Raw genomic sequence first — 22,331 nt, forward strand, 5'->3', positions numbered from 1 at the left:
GGAGGCAGGATCCGTGCTTGGTGCGCTTTGCAGTACGTATAAAAATCTAGGGAGTGCCATCATCTTGAATAGGGCTGCGGGTCCTAGGAAAGAGAGTGGAAGGGATCTTCAGTGTCTCACATCTCCCAACAAACGTAATGGGGGTGAAAGGTTTCTATCCTAGAATAAGGCTGGATCAGTGGTATTATATATGCCTAGGTATCGGAACCCCTCTGTGGTCACTGTTGCCTTGCATCCCCTAGGTAATGAGGGGAGTGTGCCTCTCAATATATAAATAATTGACTTTGCCCAGTTAATAGTATAGCCCGGGTATTTGCCAAAATATGTACCCATGTTTAAGACTGTGCTTAATGAGTATTTGGTAGATGCTAGGTATACAAGTATGTTGTCGGCATACAGGGAAATACCATCCTCCCACTTACCCATCCAGTGCAAGCCTCTTATCAATGAATCGCCACAAATCCAGGTTGCCAGGGGTTCGAGTACTAGGGCGAAGATCAAAGAATGGTGCTACAGGCTTGATCAACTATTTCCATGTTTGTGCAAAATGAGATGTACTGAGTACCCACAACACAAAATCTCTCTATGATTAACAACTTAACCGCGGCGTGCGGGCGTTCTATTAGGTGGGCGGGGCTCCGTTGGCCGACTGCAGCACTAGCGAGGTTGGCCGACGGGAGCACGCAAGGGGTTAACAGTTAATTTGGCCCTAATTAATACATCCTCCGCTCTCTGGAGTAGCTGTCTAGATTCAAGCCATTATCTAAGCTGATAAGTCTTTGGTAAAATGGATGTTAGCTCTTTTATTTGCATAAGATTAGTGATCCAGCATTTTGAGACTGTGATTTGTTCTACAAATGATTTAGGTTCTCAAAATAGAAACAGTAAGTGTTTCATATAAAGATGGTTTACGAAAACCTTTATTTTATCATGTTATCATAGGACACAATCTACAATGGCTGCGGTTGCAGTTGTAGCACTTAAGGGAAATATTTCCCCATTGCTACTCCAAAACCCCAGCATGCATCTAAAGCCTGGCAAAGTTGCTTACGTACAGCAGAAGTTTTTAATGAAGGTATTCTCTTTTGTAAATGTCTATTTTGTATCTTTTGTCATGATTGTGTAAATCTTTGTTAAATTCTGTAAAAGTTTTATGAAGCGTTTGGGGGTGTTTTAAGAAAGGCAGTCCATTACTTTCAAGTGGCCATAATATCGAACTACTATTTAGTTATTGTCTCACAGATGGGTTTCTAGCAAATGTGCATGTTTGTTATGACCATAAGCTATTTTTTATTTGTTTCACTGCCATCTTGGAAACAAATATGGCTGATTATTATACACAATGCGTATTTCTCCTCTAGTTGTGAAATAGAAATCAAGAAATCTATTTTTGAAGACTTCCTGTGCTGTACACTAGGCAGTAGCAGCCACTGTAACCAGATGAAGGTCTGATATTGGATTGTTTTTATTTTGCAGCCCAAGTGTGGGTTTATTCCCATCGCCAATTCTGTGAGCAAGGAGGTAAAGCACAGAGTATGTCGATTTTGCATGTATCAGCGTCTCAAGGTAAGTTTAGGGATGCGCTACCTACTCTTATGTAACTTTTGTTATTCAGGCTGTCATGCTTGGTGGGGGACTAAAGTATTTTAAAATACTGATTTGAAAAATAATTAACATGGATAAAGTAAGTTAAATAAGCTATCGTTCATGAATTTTGTTTGTTTCTAGTCCATTATCTTCAGTAGGTCTTCTCACAGTGACATTTGGTGGGGGGGTCTCAGATACAAATTGATTTGGTGCCCAACTTCCTGCCACTGTTTCAGTAGTTACCCATCTGTACCTTTGGATTTCAGAATACATGTTTTCATCCTCCCATTCCCGCTCCCTCTGAGAGAAAAATCTCACTTTAACAAAACATTATACATTTGTAGGCAAGACGATCATCTCTGCCTGTTGGTTTCAGAGACTACTGGGCCTCATAGTATCGTACTTCTATGTGGTGACTGTAGGCAACTAAATCGCAATATTGGCACAGCTGTGCTGTCCTGCCCTGTTTCAACTTTTCTGGCTGACTGAATGTTCTTCTTCAGTGGAGTCAACATCTTTAAGCCTCCCATAGACATTCCTTCCATGTACATGGCTACAGGTGTGCTCAAAGTGTACCCTTATTAGAGGATGGGTACTGCCTCCTCACCAAGATATAGGTAGACTGACAGTTGATGGTAGTTGATTAGTGGTTGGGTCTTTTTAGCTGTACCCCTCTGAGAGGTGTCAAGCTGCCCTACAAACCAAATTGGTTCAGTGCCACTTAACTGAAATCTTACATTTCTGCTAAGTATCTGTTGTGCGAGTCTGTTAATGTGTGGTATGCATGGCGACTGTGTGACTGGTTTTCAGTACTATATGTCACTGCATTTTGCGCAAGATAGTTAACATCCGGGTCAAGGCCATTTTAGGTTTTCTTTCTTTGGAGCAGCCCCTGGGGCCCACTGCTTCAGCGATACCATAATGGGTTTCCCCTTGTCTTGATTATGAATTGAAGTTTACATTAACCCCAGATAACTGTTTCCCCAACAATACTTTTTGGAAACTGGAATAACTGGGGAGAGGAGTTGGCCTACCGGCTAGGGTGCTCGACCTCGGATCTGGGTTCGAGTCTCGCTAACTGCGCCAAAACCTCCTGTGATTCTGGGCAAATCACTTAATCTCCCCGTGCCTACAATGAAAGTGTGTCCTCATGTAAGGTAACTGGAAAATATGTAAAGCGCTGATTTACATATTCGGTTCGGGTCTAGTTTGCGCTATATAAAACTCTGCAAAAAAAAAAAAAAAAAACTGTCAGGAAAGCCCCGTGCCCCATTTCAGTCCTTCAAAAGCTACATCTTATTTGGGTGTGTGACATGGAACATCCAGTATTACACCACCGTCCATTATTTGCTTCTCACTCTTTTATTTTTGGAAAACAGTAACATGCCTGCAAAGATATTAACCCACTTGGTTGCTTAAGGTTCTGGATTTTTAATGTGCAACATATTATTGGCTTGGTTCCCCTGTGATAAATAAATAATTAATTACCGGTTCTATTTTTCAGGATACTCTAATAACAGATAGCTCAATAAATAAGAGTCAAGATTCGAGGTAGCTGAAGTATACAGGCTTTAATCAGGCATAAAAGGACAGGAACAGGACAGCCTGCATAGGAATAGGATGGCAGCTGCCGGGGGCAGGATCTGGGAATTGGCTGGCTTTTAATAACAGTGCATTAATATATATACTAAAAACAATTACATTGCATTCAATACAGTAGGCGTAGCAGTAGGCGGAGTTTGTAGCAGTCGCGAAAGATAAGGCATGAAGTGGGTGTAACAAGAGGTGTGTACAGGGCGTATACATAGACATGTGATGCAAACGTAACAGAATATGTCATAAACGGGGCGGAAACATGGAGGGGGCTACCTGAGCAGCTGGGACCTCTAACCTAGTGGTGCGCGCAAACTGGCAATGACGTGTTACCAGGGAGAACTGGGGGCTATGACTTCTGCGCTAGAAGAGGAGACGAAAGTCTGGAGGGTCAGAGCGACATGTACCTAGGCATATCTAGTATCTGGTGTTTATAGTACATGTTGATAGAATCCAAAAGTTATCAGGGTAAAGGCTAACAGACACTAAGACTGGTGCATGCATTATTCTAAATGTATTGCATGTGCGAGGAATATTCTATGAATATGAATACAGTATTTCTCTTACATGGAGACATAAAGGCTAGACCATGACGGAAACTATTGATGCGATTCAGTAGCTTAGGAATGCAGAGAAGGAGGGCTGGACTGATAACTAGAAACATAACATACTCTTGGCAGACTGGGAGGCAGAGCCAGGCCGAGCCGGGCACTGCGAGGCATGAAAGTAAGTGAAGGGTCAGGGATACAGGTGGGGGCTGTATCGCTCCTCGGAGAGTTCAGGAAACAGGAGCTGAATCTGAGTCCGGGCCCTTTTGAGGCCTAGAAACGGGGACAATTCAATGAATTAACGTGCACACTGTGAAACGTGGCAACGTAGCTTTACATAGGCCTGATATTCGTTGTATTCACGAAGGCTGAAAACTGGCATACTAGAGATGGACACAACTGTAATTGCGTCTTTAATCGGTCAGAGGGGATACATGCATATCGATCATGCACATATAACATAAGATGGGGAACACGTAGGCACATATAACATGGCAAAATTTACTTTTCCACATTCCCTCCTTGTGCCCTACGTTTCCATCAGGAAACATCAATATTCATGATACCATCTATCATTTCATATAGCATCATTTGTTCGTCTCGAATTGTCTTGGAACGGGACTTAGGACTAGGAATACAAGAGGTAGCACAAATACCGCAAATCGCAGGGCCACATTGTATACAGAGGCAGCAACTGAATATGATCATTACTGCTATACCTAGGAATGACAATACTTTCCATCCCCAGGCAGATACAATACTCCAGAGCCAACCGGACCATGTCCAGGTGCCTGGATTCTGGTGTAACTGATGGGCAATTTTATGAAGTCTGGTTATAGCTGAATAAACAGACGGCGCGTTATTAGGAATGAAAATGCAGCAACTAGATCCGATGACTCTACATGCTCCTCCTCTATCGGCCAGTATGACGTCAAGAACGAGACGATTTTGGAGCACGACAAATCTCATAGCAGATTGCTCTTCGGTTAAGTTACCTAAAGCAGAAGTAGTCTCATTCACTACTGCTTCAAGGGTTCTGGTTAACCTACGGATTAACTTACTATTCTGGACAGGTCCTATAAAGAAGAAGAAACCTTTATTGAAATCTTGATATTGTTCTAGAGTAGTTTCAGTTTGATCGACAATCGGGGACTCAATCTCCCTTCTATGTCTGACCTGTACTAGATGTGTGTTTCTGTGATAATCAGATGGGGCTAGAAAAACTGGTGGCAGTAGGAAGGCAATGTAACATGTTCCATCCCAATCGAGGGGCAGACGAACATATGCGGTCTGACCACACACAAAATAAGAATGACGTGAGGCTTTGAAAATAGATTTCCCACTGTCACTATACTTGACAGTAGTAGTACAATCACTATGTCCTACATGTGCGGAACCATTCTTTCTGACACATAATTCGCCTTTGACTGGTAGTACTGAAATAGCAGGTAAGTCTGGAGTAGTATCAGACTGAACATTCAATACCATAAAATTCGAAGAATAATTACCTAAATTATATACTTCATTCTCTAGATCTAACCCTGTTCTATGGGAGAGACCTTGCTTGTCTGGAAAACATGTCCTATTCAGAAGGGACATATCATTTGAAGATGACGTTAACATGGACCATGCTCCACACGAACCATTATGTGAAAACGGATAAGGAAAGAGTGGCAGAACTCCCTTCGGTGTCTGGTAAGGGGGGAGTCGACCACACACCCAACAATTAGTGGCATTGCTGGTCTGGTGTGAATAGTGTAACATTCTTATAAATGTATTACGCATAGCAAGACGATAGGATAACTCGTGAGGAGGCAGATCACTAAATGTGTGCTCTACTGTAGCAATAGCAAACTTATTTATATGCGAAATTGGAAAACATAAATGTAATGCATAACTTGTGCAGGTAACCATCAAACTTAGAAACAATAGGAAACTTAGAATGACGATATATCGTATAGAGTTTTGACTAACTCTCTCACTATGGGGGTCTATCTCATACATGTCAGGGACCTGTCTAACCGTTTCACCCGAGAGGGACTTAGACAATTAAACTGGCTGACTTATTTTGCTAGACCGGAGCTTTAACTTATACTCCTGTTGCAGAGTTTTCTCTAACAGAGGAACTTTCAGTTCAGGATTCAAATCAGTGTCTGGTTTCAGGCAGTCTTTAGAAATGTCCTTTGCAAATGTTTTTTTTCGGACTCCATGGAACTTCTTTAGATGAGACAGATGGACCCACCCCTTGCGGCCCTCCAACTTCACGGCCGTGCGGGTGGTCAGGAGAACAAGTCGCGGCTCCTTCCAACGAGGCTCCAGCGGACTTGAACGATCAAAGTTCCTTACAAGGACGAGGTCGCCTGGAATGACCTCATGCGGTTTCACTTCGGTATTGTCTGGAAATGCAGCGGCAACCTGGGAACGACAAGAGTGTAGGGCAGACATCAAGGAAGCTAGGTAATCTGTCAACATATTGCTGGAAACATCTGTAATACTGCGGGGTCTAGGTGTACCCCACATGTTTGGGGGGCGGCCGAATACGACCTCATAAGGGGACAGACCTGATCTGGAATGTGCGACCATTCTCATGTAGAATAAAGCAACTGGCAGGGCAACTAGCCAGTCTACACCTTTCTCTTTACATGTCTTAGCAATACGGATTTTCAGGGTTTGATTATGTCTCTCTACGAGACCGGCTGCTTCAGGATGGCGCACACAATGGAACTTCCACTGGTACCCTAACAGAAGGGAAACTTGTTTCATTAACTCAGATGAGAATGGCTGGCCGTTATCAGAATACACGACCCTAGGGAGTCCATAACGGGGAAAAAATTCACGAACCAACTGCTTGGCAGTGGTCGCTGCTGTGTAATCTGGAACTGGATATGCTTCTGTCCACCTGGACAAAGCGCATACAACTACAAGGACATACTTGAAACCTCGACATCGCTCCATCTGAATGTAATCCATCTGGAGGACTTCAAAAGGGTGGTCAGGAGGTTGGAATCCACCTTGTTCCACCGGGACACTTTTACCTGGATTGAACTGGCAACATATCATACAAGTACGGACTTTCTGCTTGGCTGCAGCTCGTAAGTGCTTGTTGAACCAAAGGTTCTGTATACTATCTAACATGGCTTTTTCTCCTAGGTGTGCTGGACTATGTGCGGTATTGATAATGACTTGAACCATGGAGTCGGGGAGAAACCATGTGGCTTTTCCCTTCGTCACCCATCCCTGATCTGTCTGGACCCCTCCTTGTTCGGACCATTTCTTTATTTCTTCAGGAGTAGCATGTAACTGTATGTCTATGACATCTTGTGTAGGGTCCTTAACTGTCATACAAGTAGTCTGTTCTGGAATGGATGTCTGTGTCTTGTTAACTGGAATGTCTGGTGTCTGAGCTGTAAGCTTGGCTGTTCGATCTGCTAGATCGTTACCTTGGGAAATGATGTCAGTAACTTTCGTATGTGCCTTGCACTTCATGATAGCGATAGCTGTCGGTAAATGTATTGCATCTAACAGAGCTTGAATGAGGAGACCATGCTGAATCTTGGTTCCATGAGAAGTCATGAAACCTCTCTCCTTCCAGAGTACTCCGAAGTCGTGTACAACTCCGAATGCGTAACGTGAATCTGTGTATATGTTTACTTTCAGGTTCTTGGCACGTATGCAGGCTTGGGTCAGAGCAACTAGCTCTGCTGCTTGAGCAGACAGGATGTCAATACGGTGTGTTTCAATAACTTCAGTTTCAGTAGTCACTGCGTACGCGGCTGCTAGTTCTCCTGTACTAGTTCTCATACATGAACCGTCCACATAAAGTGTCAGGTCGGGGTTAGGTAATGCAATGTCTGTCAGGTCTTGTCTTGGCTTAGTCATAGTATTAATGACTTCCACACAGTCATGTGTGGCAGGATTTGAAGTAACTGACGGTAACAGGGTAGCAGGATTTAGAACGTTGCAGCGTCTGATTTCTATGTGTGGCTGGAACAGTGTCAGTTCATAACCTGTTAAACGTGCAATGGTCAAGTGCTGTGTCTGTGTTCGGTTTAAAAGAACTTCCACGGAGTGTGGAACTTGTACTGTCAAGGAGTGTCCTAATACTATGGAATCACTTTGTCTGATAGCTAGAGCTGTGGCTGCAACTGACTTGAGGCACGCAGGCAAAGCCTGGGCTACTGGATCTAATGTGCTCGAAAAATAAGCACAAGGCTTGTACTGTCCTGCTTGATCTTGTGTGAGAACAGATAATGCAGTACCATCACGTTCTGTGACAAAAAGTGTAAAAGACTTACTGTAGTTCGGTGTAGCTAGAACAGGTGCTTGGCATAAGGCTTTCTTTAATTCATTAAAACTAAGTGTATGTTCCTGGGTCCAAGGGAGGACAGTCGATACGGCTGCCTCCTGTGTCGTTAACTGTATCAGTGGCTTGGCTAGAAATGCATACTGAGGAATCCATTGTCTGCAGTAAGAAGTGAGGCCAATAAAAGCACGTACCTCCTTCTGTGTCTTGGGCTGTGGAAGACTCGCTATCAACTGGATACGGTCTGGTGTCAACTGCCTACCCCACTTGGACAGTAAGTGGCCTAAGTAGATCACTTGCTGGACACAGAACTGGAGTTTTGAAGGGGACACCTTGTGCCCCATCTCGGCTAGGAAATACAGAACTGTAAGTGACGCTTGTTCGCAGTCACGTTCAGAACGGGCTGTGATCAGTAGATCATCGACATACTGGAGCAGGGCAGTGTCAGTTGGCATGTGGATATTGTCTAGTTGTCTTTTAAGTGCTTGACTGTAAATACTAGGACTTTCTGTGAAACCTTGAGGAGCTCGTGTGAATTTATAGCTCCTTCCATTTAAACAAAAACCGAAAAGGTACTGGCTGTCTGGATGAATGGGGACACTGAAAAATGCATTCTTGAGGTCGATTACAGTGAAAAATGTAGCTTCGGAATCAATGGCTGTCAATAGGGATGAAATATCTGGGACTACTGGATACTGGGGTATGATACATTTATTAAGTTCTCGAAGGTCAATCACTAATCGATATACTGGAGGTGCATTTGGATCAGTACGTTTCATGACTGGAATGATAGGAGAATTACATACATTGGAGTCAGTTTCTACAACCACTCCTTGAGCAATGAGCTCGTCAATAATTTTGGATAAGGCTGCTACAGCCTCAGGTGGCAATCTGTACTGTCTGATTCGTGGCAAGACTATACCTTGCTTGAGAGTCACACGATGGGGTGTGATTTGCATAAAACCTACATCAGTTGGACCTTGCGCCCATAAATGCTGCAGTACATTGGATAATCTTGGATCAAAATCGCGTAATACATAGTGACCTTTAAAGTCACGCAAAAACAATCGTATTCCTTCTGGAGAGCAGCAAATTACTGCACCTAATTCTTTCAATGTTTTAATGCCTAACAAATTTTCTGGACATGACTTCGTAAGTAACAAATCAGTAGTTCGGGACAATGGACCAACTTCTAGAGTAACTGGCTTTGAAATCTCGTTAACAATAGGCTTTCCTGAAAATCCAAGGGAAACATTTTTAGAGCCTGAGAGCGGAGCCCCTGGAACCTCGTCATGACTGATAGTAGTCCTACTTGCCCCTGTATCAATCAAAAACTTTCTGTCTTTCCCTAATACTTGACTGTGTACATAGGGACCCTCTTGATCTACAGGTATCTCGATGAGAGGCAAGCCTACCTCCCTCTCTAGGCTATTTCATGAATACTGTTGATACTCTGGATACTCTGTCTGGGCATACTGATACATTTGCTGTGTAACGTGTTGTGTTGCAGCGATAGGCTGCGGTGCTGGAACTGTCTGTTGTGCATTCTGTGGTGACTGAGAAGTCTGTGAGACTTGTTCTGGTCTAGGCGGACGTGGTCTTTCTTTAGTCTTACCAGTAGCTATGTTGTGTTTCAGAACTGCACACTCGTTTATAAAATGACCTGGCTGTTTACAATAATTGCATGTCCCTTTAACGGGAGCTGCAGGATGACTGGCTTGATTCGGACCCCTCTTCTGACTGTCTTGTGGAACAGATTGTGCAACTAGTACTTTCATTTTCGTGTCTTTCATACATCTCCTTTCGTGTTCTTGCTCTTCCCTGATTCTGTTCTGGTGATACTGGAGCATTTGAAGCATTTGTGACGGGGTACTAGCTTGCCAGGTACTTTCGACTTTCAAAACTCGATTTTTAACTTGTGGACTTGAATTCTCGACTAGTTTAGTTACAAAAAGATGAGGGTATGATTCGCTACCTGTCTTCAAACCACTGTTAATAATAAAACATTTCTCAAATCTAGAATAGAAATCACTAGTGTCTTCATCCTGTTTCTGTTTACATGCTGAGATTGCATCCCAATCTTCCTTTTTCGTGGCTAGTAACCTTGGCAAAACTTGTATCAATAACTCGGGCAATTCTTTACATTTGTCCCCAAGACCGGTACCTGGTACTCGTATTTTATCTTCAGCTTCTAGAGCCGTCCAATCTATCTTTTTCTCTCCCACCTCCCATTCTTTTTCCTTGAGTTTTTCATATACCCCTGCGGGCAACAGGACCTTTAACATTTTAATGACATCTGGATACGTGTATTCTCCCATACGGAGCATGTCTTTTAATTCTCGATGGAACCCTGCTGGATCTTTGTTGTGACAAGGAATTAATTTCTTCATCTCTAAGAGTTCCATCTTTGTGATAGGGGTGTAAACAAATACTCGTTGCATTTCACCACCCGCTGTCCTAACTGGGTGTACTTCTCGTAACGGATGCTGTCTATCTATGTAAAATGGTTTACTTTCTGGAGGTGAGACATGAACAAAATGCGGATTCAGAAACGTTCTATATTTGTGGCGCTGTTCTAGAATGACACTAATTAAATCGGTACCTAAACCTTTCCATCTATACTGGAGCAACTCGTTCAGAACATCATGTAACGGACCTGGATCGGAATGTTGTCCCTCATACAGTGTAATGAGGTGTTGGATCATATACATACCCACCAGTCGCTGCTCGGCTGGGGGCAGTTTCAGAAACATTTGTGCCACTATTTCATCTGGAAAAGTGGTAGAATCAGTAGTCCATCGGACTGCTGATCGGGCTAGTTCTAGTTCATGCATGGTACTAAGTTCACTATAACCGATACGTGATTTCAGAATGTGATCGGTAGCTTGAAATACTTGTTCAAGATTCTCTTGTTCTAGTGCTGGAAGGTGAAAAACTTTCTTGTGTTCTAGGCGTGAATGTCGGTCTAGAAGTCTAGATTTACCTACATACGCTATTCTGGTGGGATTCTCGTCTTCTACCTCTTCGGTAGGAGAGTCGTCTTCTTTCTCGGACACTTGCGCTGCTTTGCGTTTCTCATGTAACCTTATTATTTCCTTACGAATTTTCTTGTACATACTCTCTATACTACTGAGTGTCTTGTGTCTTCCCTCGGCTATATGATCACTCCACTTTGTCAGAACTCTCATTTCGATCGGATCTTTAGTCGGACAATCTTGTTCCCTTATTAAACAATTGATTAGAAATTTTAATAGCATGAGCTGGGTCTCAGCTTTCCTTAGAGACATGATTTCGCCAATACTTTCTGGATCGTCTCCTGTACGGATGAAACGATATATTCTGTCTAGATCTTCTTTCATATTCGGTAGGGTGTCCAAATACTCGGTCACCCGTCTTACGCGTAATGAATATATAACCATATTATCATCACCTGGGACTGGATCATAACGGCATTCTGTAAGAGCTCGTCTGATATCTGCAACGGACTGATATTTGGGCGTACGCTGTAACGCACGTTCATGTAACTCGACTAATGTTACACGTTTGTGTGGCGGCGGGGTACCAGGAGGACCTCCCCCCGCGGCCCCTATACTAGAATCGTCAACTGATACTCTTCGTGCTGGCAGAGTGACCGATGTAGCGGGAACTTGTACTACGGGCTGGACCGGGGGTACCGTAACAGGTGCTGTAACAGGTGCCCCGGTGGCTGGAGGAACAGGAATTACATTATTTACAGGAGCTGGCGGAACAGGATTTGCATATTCTGGGACTGTGTCGTCCAAATAGGACGAGAGAAAAATATCAGCTGCGGTCGGTTTGTGACGTAGCTTAATCGGAACCAATGTCGGCGGAAAATTACATGGTGCTTCCGGGGTTGCTTTTGGCAAGCCCTCTGCACGAAGAGGATACATACCCTTAATAAGGGCATTTCTCTGTCTGTCTGACTGTTCGGCTTTAACTCGTTCACCTATTTCGATTAATTCCCTTTCTTGGGCTCTTTCTGAGGATTCTCTACTTAATTCTGACTTTCTGATTTCTTTTTCGGTTCTTTTATGAGATTCTTTGCGCCATAACTCGATGGCATCTTTCTGGGACTGTCTGGATTTCTTTTTCCATAATGCTTCTTCTACTCGCATGATGCACTCGGCATCCCATGTACCTGATACAGGCCATCTATATTTCTCTTCTAGATCTTTAGTATACTCGACCCATAAGTCTAGATATAATATGGCACTTATGCCATGCTTATGATACATAAAATGACCTGGACTGTCCCTAGGCGGGACAGGAACTGCTTCTTCGAGCAGACCTTTTCTGGTTTTTAACTGACGTAACTTCGAGAACAGAGGCATGACTTAGACTGGAATCTGGACACAAATATAATACACGATAAACACAATAATAACTTGAAAACAAATCACTCATACCACAACATTGAAAACACATGAAATAACATTTAAAATAACAGTTCGGACAGAATACTACCTGGAATACTGAAAACAGAAACACATGAATTTCTCGAGAACAGAACAGAACTTACTGGAATGACTAGATGTACTGCTAAAACAGTACGAAACTTACCGGTCTCATAAAGAGACACGTCAGGACCCGCATCCACCTAGGTGGACACTTCGTGTTGGATCTGTGTACCCAAACCCACGGACCAGAGACAAATTAATTGACCCTGTCTAGATACTACCCCAGCAATGGTACTCACCGGGCAGCAAGAACGGAAGGCCTCGGACTGGACTGGACTGCTACGACGACGGACGGACGAACTTCGGACTTCAGTTACAGGTGGGCCTCCGGATACCTCGGACCTTGGACTCTCGGCTTGGGCTCTGGTCGGGACTCGCCGCGTTCCTCCACCGCCTCGTCTGGACGCTGGACCGCAACCTCCGTCTCCTCCGTGGGCCTGAGGGATACTTGAAGCAGAAATATCTGCACGTGGCCGGTATGGTTCCGTCACGGCTGCAGAGGATCAGGGGGCCTGCGTGGCTTCTCCGGCGCGTGGGGAAAGGGCAAGTCCCTATTCGGGCGCCATTATGTGGTAAATAAATAATTAATTACCGGTTCTATTTTTCAGGATACTCTAATAACAGATAGCTCAATAAATAAGAGTCAAGATTCGAGGTAGCTGAAGTATACAGGCTTTAATCAGGCATAAAAGGACAGGAACAGGACAGCCTGCATAGGAATAGGATGGCAGCTGCCGGGGGCAGGATCTGGGAATTGGCTGGCTTTTAATAACAGTGCATTAATATATATACTAAAAACAATTACATTGCATTCAATACAGTAGGCGTAGCAGTAGGCGGAGTTTGTAGCAGTCGCGAAAGATAAGGCATAAAGTGGGTGTAACAAGAGGTGTGTACAGGGCGTATACATAGACATGTGATGCAAACGTAACAGAATATGTCATAAACGGGGCGGAAACATGGAGGGGGCTACCTGAGCAGCTGGGACCTCTAACCTAGTGGTGCGCGCAAACTGGCAATGACGTGTTACCAGGGAGAACTGGGGGCTATGACTTCTGCGCTAGAAGAGGAGACGAAAGTCTGGAGGGTCAGAGCGACATGTACCTAGGCATATCTAGTATCTGGTGTTTATAGTACATGTTGATAGAATCCAAAAGTTATCAGGGTAAAGGCTAACAGACACTAAGACTGGTGCATGCATTATTCTAAATGTATTGCATGTGCGAGGAATATTCTATGAATATGAATACAGTATTTCTCTTACATGGAGACATAAAGGCTAGACCATGACGGAAACTATTGATGCGATTCAGTAGCTTAGGAATGCAGAGAAGGAGGGCTGGACTGATAACTAGAAACATAACATACTCTTGGCAGACTGGGAGGCAGAGCCAGGCCGAGCCGGGCACTGCGAGACATGAAAGTGAAGGGTCAGGGATACAGGTGGGGGCTGTATCGCTCCTCGGAGAGTTCAGGAAACAGGAGCTGAATCTGAGTCCGGGCCCTTTTGAGGCCTAGAAACGGGGACAATTCAATGAATTAACGTGCACACTGTGAAACGTGGCAACGTAGCTTTACATAGGCCTGATATTCGTTGTATTCACGAAGACTGAAAACTGGCATACTAGAGATGGACACAACTGTAATTGCGTCTTTAATCGGTCAGAGGGGATACATGCATATCGATCATGCACATATAACATAAGATGGGGAACACGTAGGCACATATAACATGGCAAAATTTACTTTTCCACACCCCTGCAGTGCCCATTTACAATGAGTACTTTATTTTCCATGACTTCTGACTAAAGTTTTGCTCTTCCACCCTGAAGGGGGCGGAAGAAGAATAGATGCACTGGAGGAAATCTGTTGCCCTGACTTCAAGGGCCAGGTTTGCATTAAAATAAAACCTCTAGAGGGCAACTCTTGATGAAATCCACCACAGAAGCTACTAGACCTCTAGGCCCAAATGATCAGGAACAGACCTGGAGACTATCTGATTCATACCAAGAAGGTCGAAAACGTTCCAGACACACTGAAGGGCTTTGCCTGTCACTGAATGTGCACTGTCCCCTGTGCTTTGAATCCTGGTCTACAATCCAGAGGCGAACCGGAGTCATCCTGAAGGTTGCTGAGCCCTCTGCTCCCTGTCCTTGGTGTTAAGGAAGCCTGCATTATCTCTTCCCTTCCTGAGCCAGAAATGGATTTTAGGATTATAGATGTTTCACCCAATTCACCTTAGATTCTGTTGGCCAAGGGTCAATACCCTGAACTCAGAACCATTCACCTATGATTTATGGTTCTTGAGATATATCAGTTTGGAGGACAATTTGCACCTTACCTCTAAACAAAGAGGTCTCAATGTCCTCAGTGAGTGTTAGGCAGTATGGTGAATAGTCCATTGATGAAACCTAGGGTGAAGGTAAAAGAGGCTGGCGATAATTTGGAGCAGCAATCGTGACAAATGAGGGGCCCTCAGTCATTCATCTATTCAGTCAACAGTAGTGCTGCTTTAAATAAGGTCATAGCTAGCAAGTCCGTGTGGAAAGAGTGTAGTGAGAGGGCCAAATCGACTGGACCACCTACGTTTTCGACTGATATTGAGAGTGGGATTTTATCTGAAAAGTTTAAATGGTATGTAGGGTAATGTAATGGTTGGTGCCTCATTAACGGGCAGCCAAGTAGGTGCTTTTACAAGGAAGAGTGTGTGCATGGCATGGTTGTAAAGGGCTTGCATTCCTTAAATGATCACACAGTATATTGACGATCATTCAATTGAGTTTCAATAAGCATTAAAAATTCCATTAGAAGTTGCACACACATGTACGAGGTCCATCTTTTAATGGAATTTGATTCTTTAAAACTCCATTACAAGATGGCTGCCTTATTTGCGCATACATGTACTTTCCATGGCTGATCCCCAAATGGCAGTAGTATGCTCCACCTGTCAATCTGCAGAATAAGTTACACACAATTGTTTAAATAAGTAACAGTTTTACTGCTAGTAATCTGGCCACATGTATCTATGAAATGGAAGCAATCAATTGGTTGCTGTGTCAAAGGTGAACTTGCAGGTGAACTCAAATTAATGATAAAAATATCCTTTTTATATGGTACTTCGTGCCATGCTTTTGCCATTCAAAGCACTGTAAATGGGAGTCATTATTGTTACCCAGTGCAAAGGTGTTCGGTTTACTGATGTGGCAAGATTTCAAGGCTGAGTTTGCCTTGCTTGCTTTCAACCTCATTACCTGCTGATCATTTAAGATGTAAGCCATAGGTGCTAAATCACTTCATCGGTTTGCTAGGCACAAAGCTTTCAAATACTCTAAAGTGGTAGTTGGAATAAACAGTGATGTGATTTGCTTATTTGATTGACGATGATATCCATTATATTTCAAGATCCCCTTTAAAGCTAAAAGAACATTTGCTGGTTTTGTCCTTTCTTTTCCATTAAAGAGTTGCCAGACAGCCTATTGTGCAAGTTTTTACCTTGAGCCGGACTGTGATGCATATTATTTTTACTGCATACAGTTATTGTTGCATATTTTATACTATAAAAAGAAAGCACAGAAATGTGTTGAGGACCAGGGTGTGGGTTTGTGAATGAAAGCTACCCTACCATAGTGTGTCTAGGATTTATTGATTGCAGATCCTGTAACACATACTTTTGTGTGTTACATTGAATCGAAATTTGCCTAGCCTTGTAACGGTAAGTTTCAATTCTATTAAGGACACGGAGGCTTCAGATTATGCTTTTCCTTCTTCGCTGTTTATTACAATTACAAAACACAGCAGCCTAGAAAAGCACTGAAAGCTAGAAAAAATGACTGAATAATCTCCAAACCAAGAGATTAAGAACATGTAACATCACAATCCAGGAATAGAAAACTACATTTCCCATCAAGTCCATGGATAAGCCACACAACAATAGTCCTTTCACAGTGTCCATCGCACGAAGATAGGGCGTCCATCTTGTGTCCCCTTCCTCTTTCTTTGCGCGAGTCACGCCGAACTCTCAACGGTCCTGCTTCGAACCTTCATTACCTAGCGGAGTACAATAACAACAGCGTAAGCGTTGTACCAGTAATAAGAACAAGCAGAAACAATCACCCACTATCCACAAAGGCACAATGCAGTACATTAAATAGCCTTAGAAGCAAAACTGGTTACTTACAGCCATACGGGTGGGATCTCCTCCGAAGGATCGGGAGGGATAATCCTCGCCTCCGTGTCCTTAATAGAATTGAAACTTACCGTTACAAAGCTAGGCAAATTTCGATTCTATGTCAGGACCGGAGGCTTCAGATTATGCTTGTTCAAAGCTTACTTACTACCAGATGCGCAATGTCCACCACCGTCTTAAAATAGAACCTTTTAAAGGTGGAATCCGAGGACCAATCCGCCGCACGCATCAAGTCCTCCAAACGCGCACCTAAAGAAAAAGCTTTCGAGGCCATGGCCCCTCTAGACGAATGAGCGCCAAACTTGCTAGTATCAATGCCAGCCTCCTGCAGCACCCACCGCACCCATCTGGCTATGGTGGGGGAAGAAACCGCCTTGTGTGGCTTACGCAGGGCTATGAGCAATTGTCTCTCGCCCGGGGGGCGAAGTTCAAGAGTGACATCCTCATAAGTCTTTAAACACTGAACCACACATAGCTTGGGGACATCCACAAAGGCCGGGTAGGAGATCGATCTCGTCGCCGACTTTGTGCGACGACCCAAAGGAAACGTCACTCCTTCTGGTGAGAAAATTCTCGCCGAAATGTCCAATGCCCTGACATCCGAGACCCTGCGGCACGATACCAAACACAGGAGCATAGCCAATTTGGCAGACAATTCCTTAAGGGACAGATACCTGTTGTGTTGCCAGGAAAGAAAAAGATTCAGCACTACGTTCACGTCCCACAGGACGGAATAGCGCGGCTCCGGGGGTAAAGAAAGCCTGACTCCTCGTAGGAGCCTACAAATCAAAGGATGCTCGCCCACTGGAGCCCCTGCCACAGGCTCGTGAGCCGCTGAAATTGCCGACCGCATCGCGTTAATAGTGCGGTAAGCTAGGCCTTCCACCGCTAGGTTGGCCAAGAAATTCAAGATGGGAACAACTCCTCCGACCAGGGGATCCAGATGTCGTTGAACACACCAACGAACCCACCTGGCCCAAGCCGACCGGTACCTCTTTGTAGTACTGCTGGCCCAGGCTTTAGACAAAAGGTCCTGAGCCGGGTCCGAAAGGCCTGGGAGCGACCAACGTCGCCGGAAAGCCGCCAAGCCATGAGGCGGAGAGAATCTTGCTGGACGAGGTGATGTGGTTCCCCGTTCGGATTGAGAAGGAGATGAGGGAGCCGGGGTAGTAGGATTGGAGAATCCCAGGAAAGTTCCAGAAGAACTGGAAACCAAACTTGAGACCTCCAAACCGGTGACACCAAAGTCACCTCCGCCCTCTGGCGGCGTAACTGAGCCGCCGCCCTCAGTACCATCGAGAACGGAGGAAACGCATAGAGCTTCCCCTGACTCCAATCCTGGAGGAACGCATCCGTAGCCTCCGCTAGCGGGTCTGGTCTCCAACTGTAGAATCTCTGAAGCTGGAAATCCAGTCGGGACGCAAACAGGTCCACCGAGAACGGACCCCACAGGCTGTTCAGCCATTGGAAAACCTGGGTGTCCAACTTCCAAAGGCTGGAATCCCGCAGGTACCTTGAATGCCAATCTGCCACCTGATTGTCCCGGCCCGGAAGATATTCCGCCGTCACTGAGACCCGATGAGAGAGGCAGTAGTCCCAAAAGTTCGTCGCCAGATCTGCTAGCGCACGGGACCGGGGACCGCCCAGATGGTTCACATAACGAACCGCCGACACATTGTCCATACGCAAAAGGACGCATGATGTCACCACGTCTCTGGTCCAACAGCGGATCGCGAAAGATCCCGCTAGCAGCTCCAGACAATTGATGTGGAGCCTTTGTTCCTCGGACGACCAAACGCCGCCGGTAGAGAAATCCCCGCAGCGGGCGCCCCAACCGGATCTGCTGGCGTCCGATTCGATGATCAAATCCGGAACGGACCCGAAGATTGCTCGGCCGTTCCACGCCTCCATATGAGAGAGCCACCAAGCCATCTCCCCTTTCACCTCTTGAGAGAGAGGAACCAGCTGGTCGTAGGACAAACCCTTCCTGAGGTGATGCGCTTTGAGGCGCTGCAGGGCACGATAGTGCAGGGGACCCGGGAAGATTGCCTGAATGGAGGAGGACAGGAGTCCTACCACTCTGGCAATCTGCCGCAGGGAGGTATGAGACTTTGCAATCGTCTGCTTCAGCATATGACGGATCTTGGCAATCTTCCTCGAGGGAAGGCTGAGAGAGGCTTGTACCGAGTCCACTACGAAACCTAAGAACGTCATCGTTTGAGAAGGTGAAAAAACTGACTTGTCCTCGTTGATAATGAACCCCAGGCCCTGTAACAATGAAATCGTTCGATTGAGCTGGAGGAGCAACCTGTTGGGGCATTGGTCCATCAGGAGGATGTCGTCCAGGTAGACGATCATTCGGATCCCTTGACTCCGAAGGACTTCCACCGCCGGGTGCAGCAGCTTGGTGAAGCACCAAGGGGCAGATGAAAGCCCGAACGGAAGGGCGGTGAATTCGAAGATTTGGTCCTTCCAGAGAAACTGAAGGAACCGACGGTGTGGAGGGTGGATGGGGACGACCAGATAAGCATCCTTGAGGTCCAAGCGGACCATCCAGTCGTTCGGGAGCAGCACGTCCCGGAGTAGGTGGATCCCCTCCATCTTGAAATGATGGTACACTAACCACCCGTTGAAGTCTCTGAGGTTGATCACAGGCCTCTGTCCTCCGTCCGTCTTCTCGACTAAGAAGAGGTTGCTGAGGAAGCCGAAGGGATGCCTCACCGTTCGGCAGATGGCTCCCTTTCGCAAAAGTTTGGAGACCTCCTCGTCGATTAAGGCCGCATCTGCTTGCGAGAAGACTAAAGGGAATGGTGCCCTCGACTGATAGGGTTGATCGTAAAACTCCAAGCGGAAACCTCGCACTGTCTGCAGCACCCATGCGTCTGCCGTAATCGCTGCCCAAGCGGCTGGAAAGTCCGCCAGCCGTCCCCCAATTTTCACCTGACTCGCAGGTATCACACTTACCATGGGAACTATTACCACCGGCGTCATTCCGGAAACCGCTTCCGCGCCCCTTGAAGCGCTGGCCTCTCGTCGGATAGAAGTTGGTGTAGTTTGCCGATGTGTTGTATTGGCCTCTGCCGGAGCCTTGCCCTTTGTTGGGTAAATTTTGACCGCCACGGCCGGTCGCGTTGCCCCTACCGCGACCGGCCCCTCGGGGAAAAACGCTGGTGGAAGACCCTCTTTATGCTGGACTGGGCCTTATCCAAGGAGGTAAACGTATTAACGAATTTGCCCAGTTCCTTGATAAAGGGGTCACCAAACAAACCGCCTTGCGCCACCGCGCCCGCCTCCGAGGAGGCTAGGTCACCTAACTTAGGGTCGAGTTTAATCAACAGCGACCGGCGGCGCTCAGTTGATAGGGCGCAGTTGGCGTTTCCCAGAAAGATGACTACTCTCTGCGCCCAGCTTGAGAGCACGTCCGGGGATATAGGAGTGCCAGAAACCTTGGCCTCTTAGGCCATGTCCAGGATCTTCGTAATGGGACCTATGGCGTCTAGCAGTTTATCCTGACAGGAACGCCAGGATCGGTCCATTCCCTTACGGGGGTCTTTGACAAATTTCGCCATGAATGTGGCCATTTTGCCATCTAATTCAGGGGTCATGGCAACTTTACCCTCCAGGGTAGGACGCGGGCATTCTCCCCTCAGACAACTGCGAGCTTCCTTCTCCAGCGGCTTGCGGAGGCGTGCCGCCACAAACTTCGCAACCTTTTCCCCAGGCACCCAGGCTGCCGACCGCGGATGAACAATCTCGTCCGGGTCCAGCATGCCCGAGCTATCCTGCGGAAGTTCCGTCGCGGAGCCTGACGGCCGCCATGAGCGCACCGACTCGTCGTCGTCGTCAGTGTCTGCCGGGGAGAACCCACCTGGGGAGGAAGGGGCTGTTATAGACTGCCCTGAAGGTCCCGGGGCCGGGGTCGACGCAGGGGTAGGATCGGTTGCCTTTGCCAAAAAAGCGTCACGCAGGCGCTCAAAGGCACCCTTGTCCACACCCTGCGTGGATCCCGTAGCACCGTCCTTACAAAGTTTCTTAGGAGCAGGGGGTACCCCCTCAGAGGCCGCAGAGGTGCCTCCAGGCGCTCCCAAATGCGCTTGAGATAATTTCGCACATTCCTCCACAATGCGCGTGGAGAGCCTGTCTTCCATGGGGCCTACAATCTCCTGTACGCAGCGGTAAATAGAACTGTCAACCGCGTCTTAGAACTCATCATCGTTAAGGTACTGATGAGATTCTTCTTCTTCGACATAGTACCCCTCTGCCATGATGCACTACCCTGCCAAAAGGACAAGAAGGGAGTAAGGCACGGGGCTAACAGGTAAGCGCAGTACCCGGGTAAGGCCCAGCCAGAGGCTGGTAATTTGGTGGACTGGGGACCAGGCCAATCGAGGCAGCACCCGCCTCCAAGCGCGCAGACCCTCTCAAGGACCGGGTCTATGCCGCCCCCCCCTTGCGCGCTAATGAAAAAGGCCGTAATCGGCCCTACGGAAGGCACAGAACTGAAGCATACAGTGAGAAACCGCCAAGGTGCCGGTATACAGCCCGCAGGCGTTCAAGGGCGGTAATCCGCCGTACAGACCCCTTCGGGGCGTTCAAGAGAAGGTGGGGCAAATACAACCTGTGATCGGGCGTCCGGGTTGAGGCGGCAACAAAGGCGCGGCTCCCTCTCCTCAGCGCGGTCTCCGTCAGCGAGAGGAACCACGCTAGGGAGAACGAGACGCGACGGCTCCCTCTAGCGACCGCAGCTGCGCCGCATCAGAAGAACGGGGACATCGCGTGAGGGGCGAAAGCGTCCCCGCGATGATAACACCAAGGGGCTCTGAGGAAAAAATACACAAACATCGCCACCAGAGCCCTCACATAGCTATGCAAGCGTATAATAACATTCAAAGTCCCAACATGCAATTATTAACCCTCACTACAGTCAAAAACGCAAGAGGAAAAAAGCAAGGGACTTAACTGGCTGCAAAGCAGCGAAGAAAGAGGAAGGGGACACAAGATGGACGCCCTATCTTCGTGCGATGGACACTGTGAAAGGACTATTGTTGTGTGGTTTATCCATGGACTTGATGGGAAATGTAGTTTTCTATTCCTGGATTGTGATGTTACATGTTCTTAATCTCTTGGTTTGGAGATTATTCAGTCATTTTTTCTAGCTTTCAGTGCTTTTCTAGGCTGCTGTGTTTTGTAATTGTAATAAACAGCGAAGAAGGAAAAGCATAATCTGAAGCCTCCGGTCCTGACATAGAATCCCCCATATACGGATGTTCACCCTTTTGAGCTCACGTGTCTTTCCTATTAAAAACATTCACCAAAGTTTGCATGCTAATTTAATTTACATCTGACCCACAGTCGGATAGAGTAGCATTGCAGAAAACCTTTAGCTAAACGTGACCAGTAAATGTTACTTCTGTTTGTTGTGTTTACAGGTAGCGAAAGGAAAATGGAAGAGAATAAGTAGATACTGTCCGTTGGATCTCTTCTCAGGGTAAGAATGCTATATATTCTGTCTTAAATCATTTTTTCCCCTAAGTTTGTGCTTCATATATTTCTTTAGCCTACAATGACATTTAAAAGATTGTATGGCTTTATGAGTTTGCTTTATGATAGAACATGTGTGGCTAGATGGTTACAGT

General features: G+C 46.1%; 1 protein-coding gene across 1 annotated transcript in view; it reads left to right on the forward strand.

The window, feature by feature from the left end:
• The window catches only part of IPPK (inositol-pentakisphosphate 2-kinase), a 350,009-nt gene that overhangs the window by 184,524 nt on the left and 143,154 nt on the right, over positions 1 to 22,331 (forward strand). The window contains exons 6-7 of the mRNA XM_078661382.1: positions 1,477 to 1,566; positions 22,125 to 22,183. Coding sequence (XP_078517508.1) covers positions 1,477 to 1,566; positions 22,125 to 22,183 — 149 coding nt within the window. The remainder of the gene's footprint in view (positions 1 to 1,476; positions 1,567 to 22,124; positions 22,184 to 22,331) is intronic.

This window comes from Lissotriton helveticus, chromosome 9 (genome assembly GCF_964261635.1).
Source record: "Lissotriton helveticus chromosome 9, aLisHel1.1, whole genome shotgun sequence".
Classification (NCBI taxonomy): Eukaryota; Metazoa; Chordata; class Amphibia; order Caudata; family Salamandridae; genus Lissotriton; species Lissotriton helveticus.